Source organism: Arachis stenosperma, chromosome 3 (genome assembly GCF_014773155.1).
Source record: "Arachis stenosperma cultivar V10309 chromosome 3, arast.V10309.gnm1.PFL2, whole genome shotgun sequence".
NCBI classification, from domain to species: Eukaryota; Viridiplantae; Streptophyta; class Magnoliopsida; order Fabales; family Fabaceae; genus Arachis; species Arachis stenosperma.
The window spans coordinates 43,600,589-43,627,521 of record NC_080379.1 but is presented as its reverse complement, the minus strand read 5'-3'; the positions used below and the strand labels follow the sequence as shown (position 1 = coordinate 43,627,521).

General features: G+C 31.8%; 1 protein-coding gene across 4 annotated transcripts; it reads right to left on the bottom strand.

Moving 5' to 3' along the window:
* Window positions 1-4,041: 4,041 nt before the first annotated feature.
* LOC130969467 (calcium-transporting ATPase 8, plasma membrane-type-like) lies at window positions 4,042-25,217 on the bottom strand. Of its 4 annotated transcripts, XM_057895199.1 has the most exons (35): window positions 25,117-25,217; window positions 20,119-20,228; window positions 19,201-19,376; window positions 15,779-15,895; window positions 15,654-15,696; window positions 14,920-15,029; window positions 14,708-14,839; window positions 14,506-14,595; window positions 14,070-14,139; window positions 13,807-13,877; window positions 13,362-13,445; window positions 13,179-13,256; window positions 13,020-13,091; window positions 12,513-12,596; window positions 12,354-12,436; window positions 12,155-12,263; window positions 11,992-12,047; window positions 11,601-11,643; window positions 11,436-11,519; window positions 10,369-10,506; window positions 10,205-10,270; window positions 10,016-10,114; window positions 9,542-9,652; window positions 9,096-9,266; window positions 8,601-8,660; window positions 7,939-8,103; window positions 7,736-7,852; window positions 7,285-7,383; window positions 6,868-7,005; window positions 6,675-6,775; window positions 6,176-6,221; window positions 5,886-6,020; window positions 5,375-5,482; window positions 5,200-5,291; window positions 4,527-4,945 (listed from the first exon to the last, which is right to left on the bottom strand). In XM_057895199.1, the coding sequence occupies exons 3-35, from the start codon at window positions 19,366-19,368 to the stop codon at window positions 4,837-4,839; spliced, it is 3,249 nt and encodes a 1,082-aa protein (XP_057751182.1). In that variant the 5' UTR covers window positions 19,369-19,376; window positions 20,119-20,228; window positions 25,117-25,217; the 3' UTR covers window positions 4,527-4,836. The 4 variants fall into 4 exon arrangements, 2 of the variants coding, with proteins under 2 accessions (XP_057751182.1, XP_057751183.1); XR_009081853.1 differs by lacking the exons at window positions 20,119-20,228; window positions 25,117-25,217 and adding an exon at window positions 4,042-4,483 and having other exon boundaries at window positions 4,775-4,945; window positions 19,201-19,744; XR_009081854.1 differs by lacking the exons at window positions 20,119-20,228; window positions 25,117-25,217 and adding an exon at window positions 4,043-4,427 and having other exon boundaries at window positions 4,775-4,945; window positions 19,201-19,744.
* Between the last annotated feature and the right edge of the window lie 1,716 nt (window positions 25,218-26,933).

Here is a 26,933-nt window from a genome sequence, read left to right as displayed (position 1 = left end):
TATGTGCACCAAATTAGTCCCTCACTTTGCTCATTTTAGTCCCTGAAATTGAATGTCGTGCACCAAACTAGTCCCTTCACCAATTTTTTCTCATTTTTTTAATTTAAAATTTTAATATCTTAGTACAAGTGCTTTTATAAAAAAATTTAGGATTTTAGTTTTAATTATATAATTTTTTTAATAATTTAATATTGGTAAATTTTGTAATATATAAGTATGTTATTATAAAAAAAATAATTATATGATTTATTAGACACATTTTTTTCATAAAAAAACATGTGTTTTTAACAAGAAATTAATAATTAAAATAAATATTTTCTTCTTATGAAATACACATTTTCGTTATGTATAAATGAGGTAGATTGAAGGCACTTCAACCACCCTCACTACCACTTTTGATCTCTGCAGTCTAGACGAAAGAGGTCGGAGATGATAATGAGGGAAGCTTGAAATGCCTTCACGTCAACTCTAAGACGGCGGCTATTAGAGGTATCCGTAAGAAAAAAAATATTTTATAAAAGTACTGAAAGAGGTTGGAGATGGTAGTGAACGTGCTTGAAAAGCTTTCACATTAACTCCAAGTCGGCGAAGGGTATTTGCAAGAGAAAAAACATTTTATAAAAACACTTTTATTTGAAGAACATGTGAAAAAATATAATTGAAATTAATGCATTCAAAAATATTGAGAATTTTGAATTTATAGAAAAAAAGAGAAAAAATTGGTGAAGGGACTAGTTTGGTGCACGACATTCAATTTCAGAGACTAAAATGAGTCACTTAATGTAAAGTGAGGGACTAATTTGGTGCATATACAACGATGGCATAATGGATGACACGTGGACGAATACTGTTACGACACGTGGCACAACTGGATACGTGGCCAAATAATATTGTGACACGTGGCACAACTATCTACGTCAGCATGCCACGTGTCATTGGTCACCACATCATCCTACCATTACACGTGACCAAATCATGAAGTGACACGTGTCACTTACAATCCATGTCATTATGCCATGTCATTACGTCGTTAATGGAAAATGGGTGAGGGACTACTATGGTGCATTTTTTTCAATCTCAGAGATATAATTGGTGCAATTAAAATCTCAGGAACGATTTCAGTGTAAAACGCCAATCTCAGAGACCATTTTAGGATTTAACTCGAGAATAGTATATAAGAAAGGGGGTCATCCCCCCCTTAATCTTTATAATTCTTTTATTAAAAAAGTATCTATACTTTTAAGTTTGGCCTCATCATTTCTTTACTTTGGTCGCCGTCATTTTAAAATTACTTTTATATCTTTGGACTCAATATAATCTCATAAGGTCGTAACGGTGAAATGAAGCATTTAATTCAGCAAAGGAGTTCAATTGTATTATAAACCGTAAGGTAGCGTTTGTTTTGAGATATTGAGAAAGAGATTGAGAGACTAAAATTTAGTATTATATTTGTTAATTTAGAGACTAAAATTTTTGTCTTTATTTTCAAAATTTCAATATTTTAGTATTTCCAAAAAATAGGAACACATAGGACTAAAATTTTCAGAGATGGAGACTAAAACTTTAATAACATTTTATATCTAAAATACCTTCATTTTAATTACTTAATTCTAATTTTACCTTTTGTACAAATTAAATTAAAATTTCATTCTTATTTCAATTTTTGTCTCCCACTTTGTACCAAATAGAATATTGAGATTTATTTCAATCTCTGTCTCTTAGTCTTTATCAATCTCAGTCTTTCTATTTCTGTCTTTCCACTAAATGCTATCTAAAAGATCCGGTCAACATCCAAAACTACTTTTTGGCTTAAAACATGTGGAAAACTAAATTAATCAACAAATCAAATAATGAAAATAGTTTTTTTTTTGTTTACCCAAACGGTATCTCCCAACCCGACAAGTTAAGAACTAATCCGTCGCAGATCTGAGCTCCATTTAAGGGTCTGCCGCTGGCCAATAAGTTGCTGCATGCACAAGGCGGGGTTCGAACTCCCGACACTTGCTTAAGCAGACGAGTGAGCTGACCACTCGACCAACCTAAGTTGGTTAATAATGAAAATAATTATCATTAATGCAGACTCTAAATCTATAAGAGTGAATATCCAATTCAGTTAATAATTTTTTTGAAGGACTACGAGATTCCAAACAAAAAAATACTATTTTTGATTTTTTGATATTTAATTTTTTGAGATTGATTAGTCTCTCTGTCAATATGTTCTATTAGTATTAACAGAATAAGCCTAGGTGGTATGTTAAACTGTTGATTTATCTATTAAGAACTAACTAAGATTAATAAATTCTTTTTTGTTGAGAATTTCGTTGTTTTTTAAGGATAATTATCAAAGTCGTTTAATTTTTTTTATTTTTCTATTACTTTTTTAAATATATTAACTAAATTTATTGTGTAAAATTAAGAATATTAGTCATTTTTAAATTATTTTTACTTATAAAAATTAAATAAAAGATATATTAGTGATTAATATATCAGATAAATATATTTTGAAAAAAAATTATTGATAAAAAAAACTAATCGATCTCAAAAAAAAAAATCAGGATCCAGGAATTTTTTTTATGATCTCGAAACGTTATCATTTGAAGTAAATGTCAGCATCATTTAAGATTTTTTTTTCTCGATTTTAGAAAAGGATAACATGCACCCAAGCTCTTTTATGCTTTCATTATAAGTGAAAAAAGCACACGTGTTAAGGTTTAAAATAATAATAATAATAATAATAATAATAATAATAATAATAATAATAATAATAATAATAAACAATGGTTGATAATGTGCATCTTAATTTGGACAACATATTGCTATTCCTACTTGAATTTTAGGATTCCATAATTGGATGTTTATTGAGCATCTCCATTGTTGTATAAACTAGATTAATTTGATGAAGAATGAACTGAGTAACTAGACACAGATCTCGATTCCATATTTACTACTCAAAAATTCAAATTTATGACTTTTAACCTTGAGAAATACAGTGCTCTAATCCAATTACTTAGTCAAATATTTTGATTTGTGAATCTTCTCCCTTTCACACATTAATTTTTGCATATGTATGTTGTGCTGCATTAGGAGATCTTGATGTCAAAAAGTGAGAAGGAAAAATTACTTAGTTCCAAAAATTCTGAACTTAATAAGGTATTGATTTCTATGTTCTAAGAGTGTCATCTATGAGACTTTCATTCTTCATCTATTCTACACCAATGTTGCTGGGATGAGAATAGCCTCAAGAAAATCAGATACTTGTTCCGAATAAGAGAGCAAGTCCATTCTTGAAACTATTCCCTTAACTCAAACTATTCCCTTAACTCCCTTTCTCTCTCCCAAAGGGGAAAAAATTAGAGAAAAAAAGCACCGGGGTCAACATCAATAATGGAATGGTGATTGTTTAATTTTAATAAGCGGATGTCTACCAAGATATTTTTGTTCATTATGAACCATCTGCTGATATCTGCCTTTCATATTCAGAACAGTTTAAAATATTCCACTTATGCAAATTGCATTCAAATATCTTAAATTGTTAATTTATCAACGTACACAAAAAAAAAAAAAAAAGTTAAGGTTTCACTGAAAAGCCAGCTAAAAGAAAACTTACTTGAACCAATTAGTTGAAAAATAGGTCTGTTACAGAAAAAAAAAAAAAAAAAAAAAAAAAAAAAAAAAACCTATTACCCCAATTTTTTAAATTTCAAAATCAAAAATAAAAAAAAATTTAGTTGACTTACACTGGAGTTGACTCCCTAAACTTTTTCAAAAAGTTAAAACGGATACTATAAATCGGAGTTATATATAAAAAAACTCTCGCAAGGTCTTATAAATCGCAACACCTGTGCATATTTGAAGCTACTGATCACCGGAACCCATATACTAAAATTGTGAGAAGCCAGCAGTAGTAAGACATTGAACCATGCTAGCAAATCCAGTTTTCTTCAGGTATAAGAAAGAATTCATATCTACATGAACCCATACTGCTTCCTAATGGGGATTACAATTCTAAAGTAAGATGAAAATGCGCTGTTTTCCTTGTATATAACATGTTCCAGAAAATTGATGATTATACGTTGTGGCAATAGATCAGAATCAAGTTTTGCGTATATACATATCTTCATCTTATGGAATTGGAGTGAAAATTTATGATGTTTATATATTAAACCAACTGATAATTTTGCCATGTTATAATGTCACAAATTGGGCCATACTCGTGAACGCAACAACAATGCAAGATACTGAAAGCACTAGAACCGTGCAATAACAAGTACGAATAACCTAACCAACTTGGGTTGGTCGAGTGGCCAGCTCATTCATCCGCTTCAGCAAGTGTCGGAAGTTAGAATCCCGCCTATGCATGCAGCAACCCATTGACCAGCGACAGATCCTTAAATGGAGCTCAGATCCGCGACGGATTACTTCTTGACCTGTCGGGTTGGAAGATATCGTGGGCAACCAAAAAAGAAAAACAAGTACGAACGACCTACATGTAATGTTTTTAATACGACAGAAATTAGGACAAACGATGAAATCGAAAGTATAGTCCATATTTTCATATAATCTCTGCAATTTCTCAATTCTTTGTCAAACCAACAAAGTCGGTAAACAAAAGCCAAGGTTAGCTGAAATTCCGTATACTTTGTTAGAGCCTAATTCTAAAGCAACTCCAAGTTTGTATCGAAATTTAACAGGCAAAAACAAATCTAAGACCGGCAAGAAAAAGAAGCGTTTGGCTAAACAGTATGCTATTTTTTTTCTTTAAAAAAAAAAATACCAAGCATGTACATCGTCCAATAAGAGAACGATCCGTCTTTAAAACAGCACGCCTATATGTTGCTATTGTGAGGCCTCAGGTTCCTTTCTTCGACCCCGAAATCTTGAAAATACGTTGTTGATGGGAGTATCTGGAACTGGTATCAATTTACCAACCACAGCAAGAGGCCAACTGAAAGTGTGGTAAGAGAGAATCAGCAAAGGAAAGACCCTGTTAGCACTTGAGCATAAAGCAAGCCTTGCAGTCATATGTCATATATATTACTGGTGCTAAGCTCCTTTCACCACTTGCTTAGAATAACTTGAATATAGCTAATGGGGTTTAGGAAATTTCTAGTTATAAGTAGGGACGGATCCATTAAGGAAGCAAAACTACAAGCAAAGAGAAAAATACACTCGCGGATCTAGTGCAGATGATCAACTGACCTTATGAACCCAATGATGACAGAGATCAGCCACTGCTTCCAATTAAGCCTGACTGTTGAAGTGAACTTGCCGAGGAATTCAATGATGATGATCTGAAAAACACTAGCAATTTTAGGGTGACCTTGAAAATATTTCATACGAGAGACAAATAACGAGAAGTTAAAATAAGACAAACCTGAAGCACAACAGTTAATCCCACTATACCCATGAAGAGGTAGTTTTTCGTGACTCCACTGAATATGTTAAACTCATCTGGCTTTCGTGCATTGAACTCATTAAAGATCTGCAGTTTTGAACACATTTTTTTAGAATTGAAATAAGATGAGCACACTACAGCAAAGCTACCAAAATGACAACGAATATATGGTGCATGAACTGGGCATGCATTGCCAACCACTAATGCATCACAAGGATTTAGCAGTAACGTAAATAAGAGTGAGTAGCAAGACATCTCAGGAAAATTGCAATAGGCTTTGGTTTTCTAGATACAATTAGCACCTATTGGAAATTAGCAATCACCATTACAGCACAACCACCAATACTATTATAGAACATGCATGAAAAGATAAGGAAACTAACATTGGTAATTCTTCCAACACAAAACTTTACCATTTAAAATGCAAATGTACAGTCCTAAGCTCCTAGCAATAAGTATAATTTCTCATCAATGACTAACGACAACTTACTTGAGACAGAACAAATGCATTGAAGATCAGTGTGTTTTTCACTTTAATTGCATGATCATATTTGTCATGTGTCAGACCCAGTATGCTCCTACCTCGGAAATTCAGAACAAGCAACACAGATACTTGGTACATTGCCTGAAGAGTTCAAATCATAATCGGCAATTCAGTTTACAGAAGAGTATAGCATAACAACGGTAATTGAAATGCAGGACATCATAAACCAATAGGTAAATAATCCTTGCAGACTACAATGACAAGCAGTTAACTGAGAAATGAGAAACAAAACTCACCTGTATCAGCAAATTTCTCCACATAATATTTGTTATGAGAGGTTCTCTGAAAAGGATACAAGACAAAACTCCATGTCAAAAAAAAACCATCGAAGCACATGGGCACTGCATATATCGCTTGGATAATAAAGCTGCAAATGAAATAGGACCAATATCGATAATGTAAATACAAAATAAATGCAGCCTTCGATATGCTGTTTAGGACTGTTGGCAACAATTTTGTTTTCAAGGGGTATGACTATTATTCATTGCACTTAAAATTTATCTCTTCTGTTGAAATAACCAAAATCTTTAGATTTAATAATAGAGCTTCACTATTCACACTTTCAATTAAATTTCTTTCTTTACTCCTGGGTGTATCATTCAAAAATGCATCTACAAGGAACAAAATTTTATGACATTCATCCCATTCTTCAGGTGCTGTAACACTAGAAAAACATAGCAAGAAAATGTCATGATCCAAAGAAAAAGGCACAATTAGAGAAACTGAAGTTCCAACCTTCGGCCCACTGGAGGCCGATCCATAAGGTGATCAGTTGGTGGTTCAGTTGCCAATGCTAGTGCTCCCAAAGTATCCATGATAAGATTTACCCACAAAAGCTGTAGAAAGGGCAATAATATGCATAAGGATATCAGCTGAAACATAAATTGAGGGGCAAAGCCAGAGAGCAAAACACAGGGAGACAGCAGACCTGCACTGCATTCAGTGGGACATCACCAGAGGAAACAGCAGCAACAACATTTATAACAAGAGCAGCTACATTTACTGTAAGCTGAAACTGGATAAATTTCTGAATATTTGCATACACAGAACGTCCCCATCTCACAACCTACAAGCGCATAGATTTTGAAAGATATAAGAGGTATGCTAAAAATATCAAATTCTTGTTCAGCTTGCAAAACACTACAAAAGCAATCCAAAACGGTGCAGTTCAATTATATACAAACCTTTCATTGGTTGGCATATTGACTAACTACCTAAATACCCATCTAGTAATGCCAGAAATAAATTATTTTTTAAGATGTAAATACTAATCATAAATGATACATCATTTATTAAGATAATTTAACAAACTAGATCTCTCAAATCGAAAAGAAATAGGTCCAACCTTTACAACTGAAGCAAAATTGTCATCCAAAATAATAATATCAGAGCTTTCTTTTGCAACTTCAGTTCCTTGAATACCCATTGCAAGACCTATATCAGCCTATATTCAGAAAGTATAGAAATAAATTAAAAAGGGAAAAAGGAAAGAAATAGTTCAATTCATTAGAACAGAAAATTCTATGATCAAGAGATAGTAGATTCATACATCGAATATAGAAAAGCATGACATAATGAAATCAGAATCATTAATAAACCTAGGGACTTGTCATCACGTGATTACACAAACAGGAAAACAAGACAGGTATACCAGGGGTAAACAAACTCTCATGGTGTTCAATATACAATTACAAGTATTGACATCGATAAAGATTGTTGTGGTACTTAAAATTTGAGAAAACAACACAATCACTAGCACAAAAAAGAAGATAGTAGTAGTGTAGTAGTAGCCAGACCTCATGTAGTGCAGGAGCATCATTTGTTCCATCCCCAGTTACAGCCACAACATGTCCCTTCCTCCTCAATGCTTGCACAAGCAATAATTTGTCATTAGGAGATGACCGTCCCATAACCTAGTAATCATATTGCCAATAAATATCATTCACCACGAAAAATACCTCTCTTAAGAGCCTGAAAATATTGTTGTCAGGATTCTTACTGATATTGCTTCAGCTATTTCATCTCTCTGTGCATCTGTCATGGCACGAAAAGTTTTTCCTTCAATGATGATTGGCTCTGTAGCTTCAGCAGGGGAACTAAGTATTCCACATTCCACAGCAATTGCTTTTGCAGTTTTGACATTGTCACCAGTGACCATTTTTACCTAGAATTAATCGAAACACAAAAAAAGAAGGGCAGAAAAGGATTATTTACAGAATGTAGAAACTGGATATGGAAAGCACCATTGTATTTGATTATCATCAAACGAAGTTATTAACGTTGGTCTTGCTAATCTTTAAGCCGTCAAATTCGAAAGCAATAAACACGTTTGAAATAAAGAAAAATTTAAGTCCATAGACCAGGGCGTAATTCAGCACTCCGTATGTTATTCCACCTACATGCAATGCATCTGTCTCTAGACGCACCGAGTCAGTGCTTCTTTGGCATCAGTTATAATCACATGAAGTCATTGACAATGAAAGTAGCTGGATTGAATTTTTCTTATTATTATTATTATAGTCTTGTAGCATATTTTACAACTGCTAACATGGCCACCATGCATATTCTGCTTTCTGTAATGAGCTTCCATCGCATCACCTCCAAGAATACAATGGACACGGTAATTTAACAATTCTATTGAGGATAATTGAAAATAAGTACCTTAACCCCAGATTTTTGGCAAAGCTCCACTGAATCTTTGACTCCAGGTCGACAAGGATCCTGCATGTCAAATATGAGATTAAGAATCAGATATTTAACCAGCAGAAGCATATCTTAGAGTCAAATGCTATCATAAGTTAGAGTTTATCAATGATTCCCGTGTTAAATCCAAATGCACAGAATCCACTTACAAGATATTGACATGGACGGTAAATTAAATTAACAAAACTATAATCCCTGCAGAGTCCCAATGCACAGAATCCACTTACAAGATATTGACATGGACGGTAAATTAAATTAACAAAACTATAATCCCTGCAGAGTCCCAAGTCCCAACCACTTGCAATTAAGCAAACAGATGAGATTGGCAGCTAGGAATGAGTGTGCAAAACACAATAAATTTTAAATTAGAGAAAAACAAAAGCACAAGAAAATATTAATACATTATAAACATCAATGACAATGATAGACATGTATTCAGAGGAAAATACTTGCCTTCAGACCAACAATAGCTAACAAAACAAGATTATCTTCTGGTAAAGACCAGTGAGCCCGTTCTTCTTCAGTGGCTGGAACATTCTCCTTTTCAAATGTTCTATACGCAATGGCAACACAACGTAAACTCTCGGCAGCCATGTCTTCAATAGCTTTTCTGAAAAATACCATCTGCAAGCCAGGAAAATTTCACTATGTAGGACTTTCTCCAGATCAAGCAAGTGAACTACTTAAGGTTGAATAATCCAAACTACATTTGTTTGCTTTGTAAAATAGGTTGACACAGTCCAGTGAAAAACAGAGAGAGAGAGAGAGAGAGAGAATGGATAATACGCCTTGGCTGAGATTATTTCCAAACAGGAAAAGAAAGTGAAAACAAACAAACAAAAAACAGAAGAATGCCTTTATGAAAGCACAGATCAGAATATAAAACTGCTTTATCAAACCTTTTCCTCATCCATGTCTACCAACTGGTCATTTGCATCAATGTACCGTGTACAGCAGGCTAGGACAATCTCGGCAGCACCTTTCCAGTGTATGTGAACTTCAGAGTCAGCCTGCATACAGAGATAAAATTTGCTTATTTAAGGTGCACGATATGACAAAACAGATGATTAAATCATTATGCAGTACAAGCATATTGTGATGATATTCCAATCAACTAGCATACTTTACTGGGTATGTAGATAATCTCACAACTTGAAAGTGAAACGGACATATCAGTGTTTAATTCAGATTTAAGAGTGAGTTGACAGTTATTAATATGACATTGGAGTTACTTGTTAGTGCTCATAGATGTGAATGAAACACACGGACAACATAGGCACAAAATTGTGATCCAACTGAAGCAATTAAAAATAGAAATCCACATTACAAAGAAGATACAGCGGCAATAGCTTAAACTGTCTATGAGAGAATACCGTTTGTACTGCAACTCCGCCTCGTTTTTTCTCAGAATTGAAAGGGAAAACGTGAATAATTGATGATTCCGATCTAGTAGAGTCGAAGTTCATCCCAATCTGATATTTGATTAACATTTACAAGCATCTGTAAGAATATAAGCTTCACATACAAAAAATAGGGAATAAACTGTATTACTGAAAACAGACCTCTAATCCCCAATGTAAAATTGCCTTTTCTGTTGGTGATCCGGAAACCTCAACATCGTTACCACCCTGTCAAGGACAGACTTTAGCAGAATGCAGCAGCACCAAAATTATTGTCCATACAGAGAAGAGTAAAACAAAGTGTAACAAGATCAGTTCAAGCAAACCTCAGGGACATAAACACTGCCATTAGTGTTCTGTGCAACACCTTCAATGAGCAAAGAGTGGAGCTTGGGAGAGAGCTCTGACTTGTTACCAGGAGGATTATTCTTCTTCCCACCAGCATAAGCCTCAACCACAGTCATCTGTCACAAAAGTATTTAATAAAATTCAAGCTATAGACAGAAAATCTGCCTTAAAGTTAACTATCAATGTCAACTATGACCCATAGAAATTAACTTCCTTTAAAATGTTCCCAAAATTCAAATCGACGAGAGTTCAATCGATATCTTCCAAATTCCATAGAATCAATGAAATTTTGTGCTCCTAATTTACCTTAAATGCGGAAGGCTTATTATATACAACCTAAACTGGTGAGCATCGACATGGGATGCCAGGAGCAACAATACTATGGTTGAATTTTCACCTGAAGTTTCTCCTGGCCTCTACTTTCAACAATTGAAAAATTCTCCATCTGATCAACTCTTATGAAAAACTCTATTTCAGTCAATAGGCACTATCCTTTCTTTCTCCACCACCCACCCATCACGCACGGGCGTACGGGGCCTTCTAAGTTCTAATACATTCATTCCTGTTTAGGGGCCTTCTAAGTTCTAATACATTCATTCCTGATCTCTTCTAAATCCACTACAATATCCATATATTTATAACTCTTAGCTTAGGCTCTTCTTGACATTCTACTACAAGACACTTTTACAGTAAAAGGCATTGTGCTTCTCCCGCTGTAAAACACACTTTTCATTTTAAGGATTCACAATCTCTTCTATTCATCTACCAAACCTGAATTCTATGGTTTACATCTCCATTTATTCTCCCGTTTTGTGTGATCTCCAAATTTCACAGCTAAAATAGCACTAGTGAGAATATTGACAAGTCCGGTATGTCAAAATCCAAGTGAAGTGTGCAGATGAAGGTTTTAACCCCATCAAGCATGTATTTGATTGCTGAACCACTAAAACAGAAACAGCTTATTGAAGTGTGCTCTCCAGAAAATTTATGAAAATTGCCTAAAACCAGAATCCAATGAAAATTCAAATGATACATCCCAACATACCTGATTCATGGTCAACGTGCCAGTCTTATCACTGCAAATGGTTGTTGCAGAGCCCATTGTCTCACAAGCGGAAAGCCTCCTCACCTGCAATTCGATGCTTCAGATTTAACAGAGATTCACATGCATGTCAAAATCCAATCAAAGAACAAACACCAACTGACATACCAAAGCTTTATCCGCCATCATTTTCCTCATTGAGTACGCCAGTCTATAACAGTCAAGAAATGATGCGTAAGAGAGAGGGAAAATAATATATAATATATTCCAAAGAGCAAATTAACAAATATACTAGGTACGGATAAATCTTTATCTTTTATCAAAAATACAGCCAGTACTTCCAAAAAAATTTAAAGGGATCAAAATTATAAAATATAACGAGATACAAGCATAACAGCAAAATTTTACCACCACATTTTCTGGCACCAACAGTAACACATCATTCAGACTATACAATAAACTGTTCCTTCTGTTTTTAACTAAAAAAGGTCAGCTAAAACCAAGACTAAGCAACAGAATGAAGTAAAAGTACTAGGTCAGAGGGAATTAGCAAACTTACGTTAAGGTAACTGCTAACGGGAGCCCTTCTGGTACTGCAACCACTACAATAGTGACCTAAATATTCAATGGTTACAATCATACTATATAAAATATAGACAAAAGTATGTTGGATTGCATCATCATGACTTCTCCCACAATTTAGACTTCATCAAGGCACATACCGCAACAGTTACTATCTTAATTGCCCCGTCAATAGCATCACCAACTTTAGTCTTCCCTGCTTTAAATTGAACATTGCCACTTGCATCTCTGGTATGGCCAGAGAAAAATCTGCTAAAAATTAATCATGTCAGAGGCATGCATAATAAAAGCTATTATCACAAGAAACAAATGGAAAACCATAAACCAATATCTAATGACCTGGCCAGTAGCACAATCAGAACAACAACAGCAACAGAGAGACCAACAATACCGATGAAGGTGGCTACACCATTTAAGCGAACCTATATTGAGAATATGTTAAGGACTAGTAATATTTAAGAACACGAGATCTGGCAAGGAAATTATAGGTAAAAACACCTGCAAAGGTGTTTCTTCACCAGTGTCTTCTGAAATGCTTGCCATTAGAAGCCCCCATTCAGTATTAACGCCAACACCAGTTACCTAGAAAAATAAACAAACCAATAAAATCTGAAACCAACAAATTACACGATCAACCAATATAGAATATTTGGGTAAAACTACAAAATATATATAAGCAATTTAATGCAGAGGTTTCAAAAAAATAAATATAAACAAGTTCGGAACAGGTCAGTATACATTTTCCAGCATCCGATTTCTTTGTCTCAATCCCAAGAAAAATACTTCAAAATGAGAATAAAAACAAAAGCTTAATTTCAATACTGACCAGAAGGAATAAAAAGAAAAGAAGAGGTTTAGTGTTTAGGGAGAGAGGAGGAGAATACACACACACTCTTACCAAAATGGTTTAAATGAATAAATCCAATTAGGAAGCATTCCACCACCTATTAACAAGATAAAAACTACAAGAAACGAAAAAGTAAATGAAATGCAAGTCTATATTACCAGCATAGTACCACTGCCATCTGCAACTTTACACCCAGACATCAAAAAAGGGTCCTTAGAATCTTTATGGACCTGGAGGCAAAATGGTTATATGAGGAGAAAATGTTAATTTGGTTATTATTTGATTTCCCCATTAGACAGAAATAAATAAACACTTACAATTTTGCTCTCCCCAGTCATACTTGATTCATCAATTGCAAGAGAGTGACCAGTGATCAAAATTCCATCAGCAGGGACCTAAAAAGAGCATATCATAACTCAATCACAAAAAGTAAAGGCAATCATCAGGAAAGAAAAGTAAAAACCACAAATTTAAAATTAAGAAACAAAAAAGGCTTGTACCTGGTTACCAATATTGAGGGGTATAACATCACCAACAACAATCTCATATATAGAGATTTCAATCCTTCTACCACCTCTGATAACCTACTCAAATCCAAACACTAGTTTAGTTTAAAATATGAAAGGAAAAATGCAAAATAAATACATACAAACATACGTGTGTGTGTGTGTGTGCCACAAAATAAAATCAAGATGTTCAATTGAGCTACATCTCCCCCCCCCCCCCAAAAAAAAAACATAAAAAAATTCCAAAAATAGAAGTAAAAAAAGAACAAAAAACAAAACAAAACTCGAGAGCACAAACCTCCAAGTGGATATTTCTCTTCTCTGCATGATGTGTGTCGTAAAATAAGATCAAGATATTTAACTGAGCTACACCCCCCCCCCCCCGGGCGGCGGGTAAAACACAAAAAAAAAGAAAAAAACGATACACGAGAACACAAACCTCCAAATGGATATTTCTCTTCTCTTCATTCAGGTTCCGAAACTGAAGAGACTGCTTATAGTCACTTATAGCTACAAAGGCAGGAGAAAAGAATTAATGAAATGAGCAAGATGAAGGGAAAATTACTATATGTTTAATTATTCTAATAACCTCCACAATAAAAGATGAAGTGGACCATGAACGTCTGTAAATTGTGGATAAGAGTCCAAACATTTAATTAAAGCTATACGCGTTGCTCTCCGTACAAAGACAAAATTATATACCTGTGACAACAATGACAAGAATAACTGCAAAAGCAATGCTTCCCCCATCATACCATCCTTCCTCAATACCCTGAAACAGAAAAGTAGCTCTGCTGAAGGCTAAATCAAGATAGACCATGATATGCTCCAGTATACTCTTAGAGTAAGGGAGGGATTGAAAGTAGCTCTGAACAGGCTACTAACAGTTGTATTATTTACATAATATAAAACTACCAAGAAGCAAGAAGAACAAGGAAACAAGAGAAGAAGAAAAACTCAAATTTCCAGTCAAAGTCAGCAAGACTGAGCTGGTAATAAAAGGAAGTATGTGAAGACCAGAATAAATATTTAAGTATAATATTTGCATGCAGATAGAGGGAAAAGAACAGGCCAAGTTACAGTGTCAATCCCCACACTAAACAAATTATTGCATCATAATTTTGCCACCAAAGCTCACCTCAGATTTTATCCCCAATGCCAATGAAGCCGCTGCAGCTACCATTAAAATAATCAAGGTCAGATCCTTGCAAGCATCCCACATAAACATCTGTAGAAGGAAACCAAAACAAATAGGTCACTACAATATCACTCGGCCAATAACAAGGAGGATACTACAGAAGCATTAAGGATCCAATGGTTCATAATGCGCTAAAATTTACCCAGAAACTTCTTCCTTTCTTTCGAGGATAATCATTGGAACCAAATGCATTCCTTCGTTTTAGCAAGTCAGCATCATCACCATGAATCCCCTTCTCTAAATTGGTTTTCAACAAATTTGATATCCCAGCAACCTGATAGTGATTCAGAACAAAAAAGAGTGATCAACATCATTACAAAGTTGAGAGAGAAGGAAGGTCCACAGCAAACTTACCCCTCCATATTGCTGAAGAGCAACGGTATCATGCTCCCTTGAAACTGAAGCAAGTTGCTCTTGTCCAATTGGAAATTCACCAGCAGAGGCCGCAGGAGGCTTTGTGGTTTCTACCAGTAATTAAAATGCATTCATCATCGATAAATGTCCAACCACATCATATCAGATGAAAATAAAATACAGCTTGGAACTACCCAGAAATAGTTATATAAATTCTTCAAACATTGAATTGCACTAGTGGATTACTCGGCACTAATCTATCCTTTATTCAATGTGTAAAATAGTAACAAATGTGAGATTAGTTGAGATAGTATGTTGGCATTAATACAAATGATTTTGGGTTCAAGTCTTTGAGAATGGAAAAAAAATATTTTATATTCCGCAGGGGTTTTTTGGTTTTTTTTTGGGGGGGGGGGGGGGGGGGGCATCAAACCCCTCCCGATATAACTTGATTAAAAGGTTTTGGGTTCAAATCTTTGATATAACAAAAAAAATGTTTAATAGGTTATATATAATGAAGGGTATTTTAGGGTAAAAATTGGACATCAACCCTTCTCATATTAACATTAACATTAATAAATTGAAAACAAACATTTAGCCGGAAAAAAAAATTTCAAGTCCAAGATGATGATCATGACAGCAACTTTCATCCAGATGATTATTTATTTGTAAGTGTTGGGAAACACCATACTTAAGTATCCAAAAATAACAATGAGCATGATCTGATTACTCACCAATCACTTGACCATCCCCGGCTGCTTTGAAAAGATATGCTGCCTAGAAGGCCAAAATGCATATTCAGTACACTTAAATTTTTGTAACACCAAAATGATAGACATTCCAGTTGAAGGAAGCATACCCTAATAGCTTGTGCATGAGCTCTAATCTTTCTCAATATTTGTGTCTTCTCTTCTTGTTTTTTCAAGTCCAAGGTGTAACGAAATCGACGAGAAGCATTAAGCACCAGTGCTGCTTGCTAAAGATAAATAAAATAAAAAAAGGATTTCTCCTCTCATTATTTAAGAAAAAGTTACCTTCCAAGTAACACACGCACACACACAGCTCAAGAATGACAAAGAAAATTAGTCAAATAATATACTTTTGCTCAATATAATACTAAGAAAAACAACACTCCATCAGATAGAATAAACAAAAATGAGAAGAAATTCGTTATAATTCCTCAAGCAAATTTTGAGAGCAGAAGTTTGCATTACTTGTGCTCCTTTGAATCTCATACCAGTCAAACTCATCATGAACAGCAACAACAAGGAAGTCTTGTCCTAATCAGGCGAAAGTGCTTGATCATGAATCATATTCAGTTATTCGCATTTAAGCATTAAGTCAAGTTTCCCTTTCTTTTTAGTAACTTCACCTATGATTCTTCTTCTAAGTCTTCCTCTACCTATGGTTACTAAACTACCCTTCGTTTCATTTACTCTCTCCTTACTTGGGCATCTACAGTCTTCTCCGTTCGAGCCTTTAAAAGTCTAGGTTTCTTTTAATAACTTCACCTGGAAAAGCGTAAAATATCCCATCTCAAGCCTGGATAAAGGTAGACCTTTGTATTAGACAGTCAACGGCCAATATAAAATGTTGTCAAACCTTATAAAATAGATCCAAAATGGGACGAACGAAACTGATATGTTTAATTTTATCTTGACTCTTCAAATTAATGGCAGAAATCAAAATATCTACTGGGAGCAAACTCTCTCAATTGAAGCATTACTCAAAAATACAAGAATCCGAATATACTACATTCTCAAAAAGTTATGTGGCAGTAGCCAATAGTACAACCATCTTACTACAGAGTAATTGACACATCAGTCTTTCACAACAGACTCTGTGTTTTACTTTTTTTTTCATTTAAACACATGGAGCAGAAAACAAAACTAATTCTTGAAACCAAATAAGACGTAGGAGTGGGATTGAACAGGGAATTTTTTTAAGTTTATAAGAACATGAGATGTATACAAGTATAATTATAGAAAGGAACATTAATATATATTTAATTTATGATCAAGATAATTTAATTCTCCCACACACTAAAAGAAACACAATAAATAAATTTAATAGTAAGATATATAAAAAATATATTTGAACATATGTTAGACTAAATATACTTATACAACAAAATTAAATATTTGAACATAAAGCTGAAAAGGTAAAGGTGGCTGGATGATATGGTGTAGTCTATTTTGAAGTGCCTTGAGTATAAAAGGAATACTTAGCTTTAAAAAAAATTTTCAATTTTTCATGAGAAAGAATATAAATAGAATAGTTGGAACATGACAACCGCGGGCATCCAGAGGCTACAAGTCGCATGCACGCTTGTCATCTTCAAGCCCCACTTTCAAATTACAACAGCTACTTCAACCAGAAATCAAATTCAGTTTCACATAGTTAAATAGTTACTCCCTTCCAATAATGTCAGAATATCTCCAAGCATTTAAAGAACTCTTATCCTCACACACATCCATTTCAATAATGGGTTATTTCCTTCATACAGATTGAGAGAACAATTCTTTCTTTCTCCTCACTTCTCTTCTAGGGTTCACATTGCTGTACTGAAACAAACAACAACAACAAAAACAAAGCCTTATCCCAATAGGTGGGGTCGGCTACATAGATCAAACGACGCAATTGGGCCCCATCATGAAACAACATCCTAATTTCAAATTCCGTTCTTGCCTTTTCCAGCCCCAAATTACATCAAAGCACTTATCGTTATCATTCAAACTTTGAAGATAAATCTTGCTGTACTCTTTTTTTCATTTACATCCTGCAGGAAGCACCCATGAAATCCAGCAACTACTTCGTAACTAGAATACAAATCTATTAAAGCCATAACCGAATCCTTAACCTTGAAGTTGTCTTCTTTAACCTCCAATAATCAACTCGAGAAAAGAAAATGGCTGTTCCATGGAACATGAAAACTTTCGAATGACAGCGTAGAAATCAAATCCTAGAAGGGCTGGATCCTCTCTTGTCTGTTTCTGATATGTAAAGCACATCATTCAAAAAGTTACTTTACACAAAAAATAAGGCTTAGATCTCACTGAAGATTCCAACTGATGCATTATCCTCACTTCCCATTGAACAATAGTTCCATTCAGTCAATCGCTTCATTTCCAATCACAACTCAGTCAACATACAGACAGGAACCCATCCTCCATCTTCCTTTCCCTACACCTCATATTATGATAAAACTAGGAATGAAAGCAACCCAATCTACCACTCAACTTTTCTCCTCCACCAGGACACAACTCAAAGGCTCCCAAAAGTGGCCTCATAAGCCTGAGATTAAACCTAACAAGCTCTTCTCCAGTAGGATCAGGAGCTGAGAATTATTGTGCCACTGTTGGGGAGAATCTCTGCAGTATGTTCTGATGCATTTCATTTAGCTTTTTACACACAGAGAATGAATTGTTGATTCTGTTAGGTTATTTTGCATCTACCCCACACTGGAAACTAAAATGTTTCCTTTCCCACAAATAAGTGCAAACTCTACAGAAACCACACGCTGACTGAAATTTTCCCTCTAAATCTATCTCACACTATATCACTACAAACTTTCCTCATTGAGAGAGTCCAATAATACTATGTTACATTTTATGAGTGTACAAGGCTCCCCAGCTTAGAGGATCCAAATTCTGCAGATATACGTGTTTAATATACAATATCCCCGAGACATAACTTGAAACTAATCACCACTAAATGTAGTGTAATCCACCACAGTGTTGATACTCAAAGTTTTCTCCATCACACGAAAATCATATCAGACCAATTATTCCTCTAGCCCTACACTTATAATTAGGAATAATCAGTACTCCCATTAACCCTAAATTCAACTAAAATATAGCAAATGACAACACTAACCAGTAAGAACAGCGGGCAACGAACAATACCAAAACAGATATAAACATATATATAGATATACCGAAGGAAACATTAATAAACCGAAAACTTAAATATAAAAAAAGGATAACACTGTGCAAGATTGTGTGTGTAGAAGAAGAGAAAAAGTTGCTCACTCCCTACGCTAATAATTAGGAATAACCAGTACTCAATAAACCCTAAATTCAACTAAAATATAGTAAATCACAATACTAATCAGCAGGAACAGATTGACAGCAAAACAAATCAAAAAACAGAGAACATGTACAGACATATATCCAACAGCACAAACCCGAAAACATAAAACAAACAGAAAATTAAACAAACAAACAAAAAGGAAACGTGTGCAAGAGTGAGTGTAGTAGAAGAAGAGAAAGAGTGACGAACCCTCCAACGTCTGAGTCGCTCAATCGAGGCGTTCTTAGTCCTGGTGATGTCAAACGGATCAGAGACATCGCCGTCGTCGAAGTCGCCGGAGCGTGCTGTTGGAGGCCCCGCCTCCAAGTCAGTATCCGGAGGCGGCGGCCGGTGCGGCGAGCCATTCGCGTAACTCATCGGAGTAACTGTCGCAGGAGAGATGGCACCGTCAAATCACACTTTCTCAACAATACAGTTTCAACAACAATCTCTTTGCTTCGTACCAAACCATAACAGCCACTATTACAATAACACAACACAACGCTTCACACACACACACACTTTTCTTTGTGACTGTAACTGTAACCACCTAATCAGAACGCGATTTCAAAGAAAATGTAGCAGAAGAAGAATCGTATCCTTTTTTTAATTTTTTCTAACGCGCAAAACCTATCTTTGGAAAATACGCAGAGTTTTTTCTTCTTTTGTTCTCGAAATGAGACTCACTAATTGATTCGAATTTCAAAATTCAAAGTCCAACTCAAAACATTGACTCTCAGTCTACCCAGCTATCTCAGTTTTCTACTGTAGTATCAGATAAATAAATAAATAAAAAATAATTAATTATAGGAAACTTCACTCGCTATTTCGTTTTCGTGTTTCCTGGATTTAGTTGTACGGCACTACAACGTATAAAATGAAATTTTAAATAAAAAATAAATTATCAATTTAGTCTTTCACAATTTAGCCACGAAAACATCTTTAGTGAAATATTCCAACAATTTTGAACAGTAAAAAGAGACATTGTGCGACAAAATCTCTTTTATGATTAAATTAATAGTTTACTCTAAAAAGATTACCCTTCTTTTGTTCGTATATTATAAATATCCAATTGGTTAATATCCCTGGGTTCAGGGGAAGAAGAAAGAAATAAGAATAGAGGCATACCGGATAAAAAAGACAAAGTAGCTTGTGTTGCCTTTTATTGTTTATGGGGTTTGTAACTGTGGCACTCTTGTTTCTTCTTTCTTGCTCCTCTTCCTTCTTCAGTATAACACCTGAAAGAACTTCATATAACTCATGAGATGAGGACCCAGAACCCTGTTTTAGATAACCGCCACCGCGTAAATTTAATTACGTTTATTAGATGATGATATAGATATACCATACATTAACATTAAGCAATGTAACGTGCTTTTTCTTTAATTATTCATTTTTATTATTCTTAGGACACTTTTTAAGGATTTATAAATAAACATAAAAGATTAAAAGTCGGTCATATAAAGAGATATTTAAATTTCCAGTGGAGGTCAATGTCTTTAAAATCTTTCCCGTTTTGGAGTTTGAATGTTCATGAGACAATTATTAGTTATTTATTAAAAAAAGGTATTGTTATTAGTAGTTTTATTAAAGTATTATCTTTTGCTTTACTAGCCACTTGGAAAAGCAGACTATATGAACATATTCCGTTGATTTAATAAATTTTAAGAGGTTTGAACATTTTTCTCATCAAATCTAGTATAGCCTTCAAGTTTTACTATGAACCAAATAATAAAAAAAAAAATTTAACAATAGTAATTTAATTCTAAGACTTTTATCTTATGTTACAGTAATATACTATATAGTAATAAATGGACCTAGCTAGTTTACCAGGAGAATAATAATTTAGGAAGAGTGAAGCTGAAAAAGGTGAAATGAGAAATTTATCATCAGCATTCAGCGGAGTGGTTTAAGGTGTAATGTGTTGTGCTTAATCAATCTAGGTAGCTAGATTACGTGACTCTGTCGGCAATTCTGGTCCAGGAGCAACGTGGTTTCATGTTCTTATTATTGAGCTGGCTTCTATGCTTTTATTTTTTGCATTATATTATTTAATTTTTCATATTATATTCGACCTTGGCTTCGTGTTTTAGTTATGGAGGGACAGTTGTACCACATGCAGATTGTGTGAGCATAGAACTAAAGACCAACCCATTCCTTTTTAATTTCTGTGTGTGAAGTGTACCAATTATATTGCAGCTTTTTTCGGTTTTTGAGTCCGCAAAAGAATGTGTATAGGAATAGGAATAGACAACTTAGCGGCAACAAGTCAAGAATTGAACTCATTCAGGAGTAATGTTCTTGAAACTCTTAATTAATTCTTTTTAATTAATAATTATCTAGATTTTTGGAAAGATAAGTTTATATTGACAAATGATAAAGGGTATGTGGTGATGTTTAATTCCATTATTTGAATTGAATAAGCCAGGTGGATGATTAGATCATATGATAATAATGAATTAAGAAGAAAATGGGACTACTAGTCTTTATGAAGTGAATGCAAGGTGTCAAGTAGAACAAAAGGAAGTTCATGAAAATGTTGGAAACGTGGCTTGTAAGTAAATCCAAGACCTGTACAAATGAAGTGATTTGACAAAAAGAATGTGTGAACATTGAATTATTTTGTAATAAAAACAGTGATCAGGTTCAACTTCTAATAAGTACCCAACAAAATTCACCTGAATGTTTATTCAATGATTCAATTGATGCGTGAATAAAAAAACAGAAAAGCATTAATTGGTTCTCTTGGAATTGGACATATTATTTACCAATTAAATCTAAAAAGAATAAAGATTCAGATGTATTATATTAAATAATTTAGTTAAATATATTAAATTATTTAATAATTTTTAATTGAATAATATTAAGTAATTAATTTTTTCAGGTAATATTAATTAATTTTAAAATTTTATTTTATTTATTTTATATTTTATATTTTAAACCATAAATTTTTTATTTTAAATAATAAATCTAAATATTAAAATTGTTAATATTAATTAAGTGAAATTAACTTTTTATAAATTTTTTAAAATTATTATTTTTATACAAAATTATTTTATGCAGATAATCATTTTCTAAAATTTGGTAAACGATACTTTTATACATACCAATCTTTTTCTCTAACTCTTTCTAGTAATATGTAAAGAAAGTTTGTCTTATGTTTATAGAATTATTTAATTTATATTATATTTAACTATAGAATACAAAGACTTTAAGTAAAAACAATATGAATAATAAAATCGGTTATTTTTAATTAATATTTAGTTAACAAAAAGTATTTATATATTAAGTTTTAAATTTTAAATTCTAATAATATAAAAATAGAGTGTTAGTCTTAAATATTAATAAAAATATTAATTCTAAATATTTTTTTAAGTATATATATTATTAAGTTAAAAAGAATTAAAGATCATAAATAAATTTAGAAATCAAGCTTAAAATAAATCAAGTTGAGTTAAACCAAATTTAAGTTCGACTCATAAAAATTGAGTTCAATTTATGAATCGACTCATTAATAATTGAGCTTATTTATAAAATTCAAACTCAACTCACTAAACATTTACAAATTAACTTGAACTCATAAGACGACTCAAATAAATATAATATATAACTCTATATAATAAATTATAACCTATGTGTAAGAAAAATAAACAATTATATATCTTATCTATCTATCAATTATAATTTATACCTTCTATCATAATCATATGTAAAAATTAATGTGTGCGTAAAATTATATTTTATTATTATAAATTAAAAATATAAAATTTATAATATATTATTAATATAAATAATTATAATAAATAATATATAATCAAATAATTCATAGACTTATGAATTGATTTTATCTAAATTTAAATTCGAGTTATTTAACATATAAATTTAAATTCAAATTTAAATTTAACTCTCAAATTTGTAAATTCAATTTATTAAATTATTAACAAATTTAGTTTAATCTTACTCACAAGTGAGTTCGATTCGCTTTCAATTTTATTTAAAATAATCAAAGAATATGAACCTTATATGTCACATTTCAGACAACCTAGAAATGATAAATATATAGGTATATGTAACTAATATATATTAGAAAAAGTTATAGAAAGTGATTTTAGGTTATAAATAATATTTTTTTCTAAAATAAAATAATAATAATAATAAACATATTATTGGAAAACGATGTTGCTTACTAGACTTGTGAGGTGAGGCGCCTTCTAACGAGGTGTACGGGCAGAAAATAATATTTATATATACTACTTTTTCGAATTAAAATATAACTCTATATTTACATGGAGATTAAATATACCAAAACATACCCGTTTATTGATTACTTTTATGCATAGCAAATTAGCAATGCTATATTAATACGAATCAGACAAAATCATCTATAAACTAATAATAAGACCATGTTCATTGAGAACTTAAAAGGGAAGTTAAAAAAACTGTTAAACTCAAAGCACTTCTTTCTTTTTTAAATATCATTTCACAGAAATTAAGGATATATTTATTAAAAAAAAAAATTTACTAGCTAGAATCAGTTAATTTGTTTAGATATAACAAATATATGTATATAAGTATTTTCACATAAAATTATAATTATGGTCATGAAAAAAATACTTACATAATACAGAATTTTTAAAAATTAAATAATATAATTGTTTTATTATATATATATATTTACTAATCTAATATATAATTTCTTTTATAAAAATACTAACTATATTAATCTTTTTAGTTATATTCTAATTCTAGCATGTATGTAATACACACACACATCACTAGCTAGTACATCCTTTTAAATGAAATTAAAATATAAGAATAATTATACAATTATTAGGATTTCATCTTTTTTAATAGGTATTTTTAAAATATATATATATACATAAAGATAAATTTGTATTTTTTTTTTGTTTTTTTTTTCTCTTCAACTATTTCTGCTAAAAGCAGAAGTAGTATGTTTCTACGTGATTCTCAAAAAACAGGCACAAAAAAAATTCTTTCTTATGTCTATTTTTTTAAATACAAATAATAAACAAAAATAAGTACTTAATTTTAGAAAAATAAAAGGTACTCCCTTGATTCTAGAAGCGTAAACAACTGATGAGACCAATAAAAATGGAAAAAACATTCGTGTGTAATTTTTTCCTTTTTCAAATGTCGACTTATATATTCATAAAATATATTTATTATTAATAAGACTGAAGTCAAAATCTGGAATTGAAGTATAAATTACTTATCCACGTAGTTAATGATAATAATAGATCATGTCTTTTGGGTAACACCCAACAACTAACTATCTACCTCGGTTGGAACACTTCTCTATCAGTGAGGGTGAAAAGGCAAAAAATCAGAGACCTAATTAACCTAATGAGCATGCTCCTAAAATAATATTTTGGTATGTGTCACTATTCATCCATTATTTTCCATATGCATTATTGTGCAAGGGGCACTATCAAACATCAATAATGCGCCAAGGCATGCGGCCATTGAATTGATCAATAAGTTTATGATCCATATAATTATCCATACAGGAAATTTAGAGTATTAGATTCCAATTTTTTTCCCCTCATTTTTCTTCTTGAAATAATTGAAACCCATTATTTTATATGCGAATGCAATTGTTAATTAAAGTAGTTATTAATTATCGGATAAGTTATACAACAGCTAGCTTTCAAATTATATTTTTACCATTTGTTTTGTTTTATGAGCAAAGTTACATATTTACATACATGACGGTAAATATTATTATTTTTAATTAGTATTTAGTCAATAATAATTTATATTTATTAAAATTATGTATATATAAATAAATACAGTTTATATCATATAAATTTTAAAATTTATATATATAAATTAATAAAATTTATTTATTAAAAATAATTTAATATTTATATTAATTAAATAATAACAAAAAATACTAAAAATTATTTATGTCTAAGATTTTCTCTTATTTTATTGTGTAAGCCATAATTAGAAAAGACAACTTTACTGACGCTTAGTTAATTTATTAATATTCGTAGCTGGAAATATATAATAAATACGAGAACACTCAGTGTCACTGATACAAAGTAATAGAACTGTAGAAGATTATTATTGGTAAAGAATAGAGATCGCCAGAGAGATAGGTACCTTTACGTACTGAAGGATGTTTCGAACTCTATCCTTCGATCGAGGTCTATATGTTAATTATCGACATAACTTAATCCAGTAGTTCAAAATAAATCACAATCCTACAAACACCAGAATCCAGATAAATGTATCACACACATACAAAGTTCATATATATGTACAATAATTAGTAATATTATTTTAGTCTAACAAAATATGATTAACTTATTGCAATTTAATTACAAATAAATAATACAAAAATTAAACTTCACCGTTCAGACAATCAGATAGAGTATTCCGTATTCGTACATGATAGCTGCTTCAATTCACACGATATGGTATATTCTTAACTTATAAACTCAACTAATAAAATCACCATGCGTACACTTTAGTCCCAACTTTAATTTAGACCTTTTGACCAATGGAGGAAAAATGTAAAAAGCGAGAAATAGGAGAAGAAGAAGAAGAATCAGCCAAAAAAGGAATCGTCATCAAGATCTATAAAAAAAGCGAAATTGATGATGTCAAGAGAACTAGGATGGGAATTTTACCAATAGAAAAGAAAAGCAGGCATTGGGTTAATTTGTAGCAGTGAGAGTCAAATATAGTGAAGAGTGCAATAGAGAAAGTAGGAATAACGATAACTTTGCTTGTGGTGAATATCAACTTTCTTCGAAATTTCGACGAAAGAGGGGAGCAACTACGGATCCGTAAAATGTAGATTGCTATGCGGGCAGAGTGAAAGTAACAAAGTATTAGCAAAACATCTATTATCTGCTTAAAATGTTATTTGAATAATTTACATTAAATTTAAATATTTGAATACATTAGTAAAAATAATTTTATAAAGATTATATACATATTTATACCGAGATCAAATTTTGTTTAATTTATTGATCAATCAACATTTGAATTAAATTGAGAATCTACACACTATAATTTTTTTAAAAAAAAAATTGGATTTGTGTGTAAAAATAAAAAATAAAATTTATATTTCTTTTCTTTACTTTTGTCATATATATATATAATATTTTTTGTTACTTTTTTATGACTATATATATAATATGAGATTTATTATTAATTTTAAATTTAAATTTTATTTTAAATTTAAATTTTATCTTATTTCAAATTAAAATCTTATAAATCATATTATATGACAACTCAATTTAAAATAGAATCATCGGTTAGAATCTCATTTAAATTTAAAATTTAAATTTAAAATTAGAATAATTATTCTCAATTTTTATTTAATATTCTTAATTATTATATTATTATTATATTATTGGTGCTAATAAAAAATATAAAAATATTCTATTTAGAGACTGCATAAATCAGTCGGGCCAATCCGCATAACCCACAAAAAAAAACAGGTGGAGTTGGAAAATTGAGATTGCCGTACATCAATAGTCCATTTAACCCGCACCGTTTAAACTATGGGTTTTGGCAGAGCGGGTTTCTCCGCCGGACTCAGAATTTTTTTTTTGAAGATGTTTTAATTTAGTATTTTTTATTATATTATTGAAAAAATTATTGTAAAGGACCCTTAAGAAGAATTAATTATTAAAAAAGGACCTTTAATATTAAAATTATTAAGAACGAATAAATCTTTTTATAATATTTAAGAAGAAGGACCAAATCTTTTTATAAAGAGACAAATATATTTTTAATTATTTTTTTATTTATTTTTTATAATTTTTATATTAACAATTTTTATTTTTTCTAAAATTTTAGTAATTTTTATTATTTATTTATTTATTTTTTATATTTTTTTGATCTTTTGTCTTTTTTTCATTAGGTAAAAATCACAAAAATAAAAAAATAAATAAAAATAAATAAAT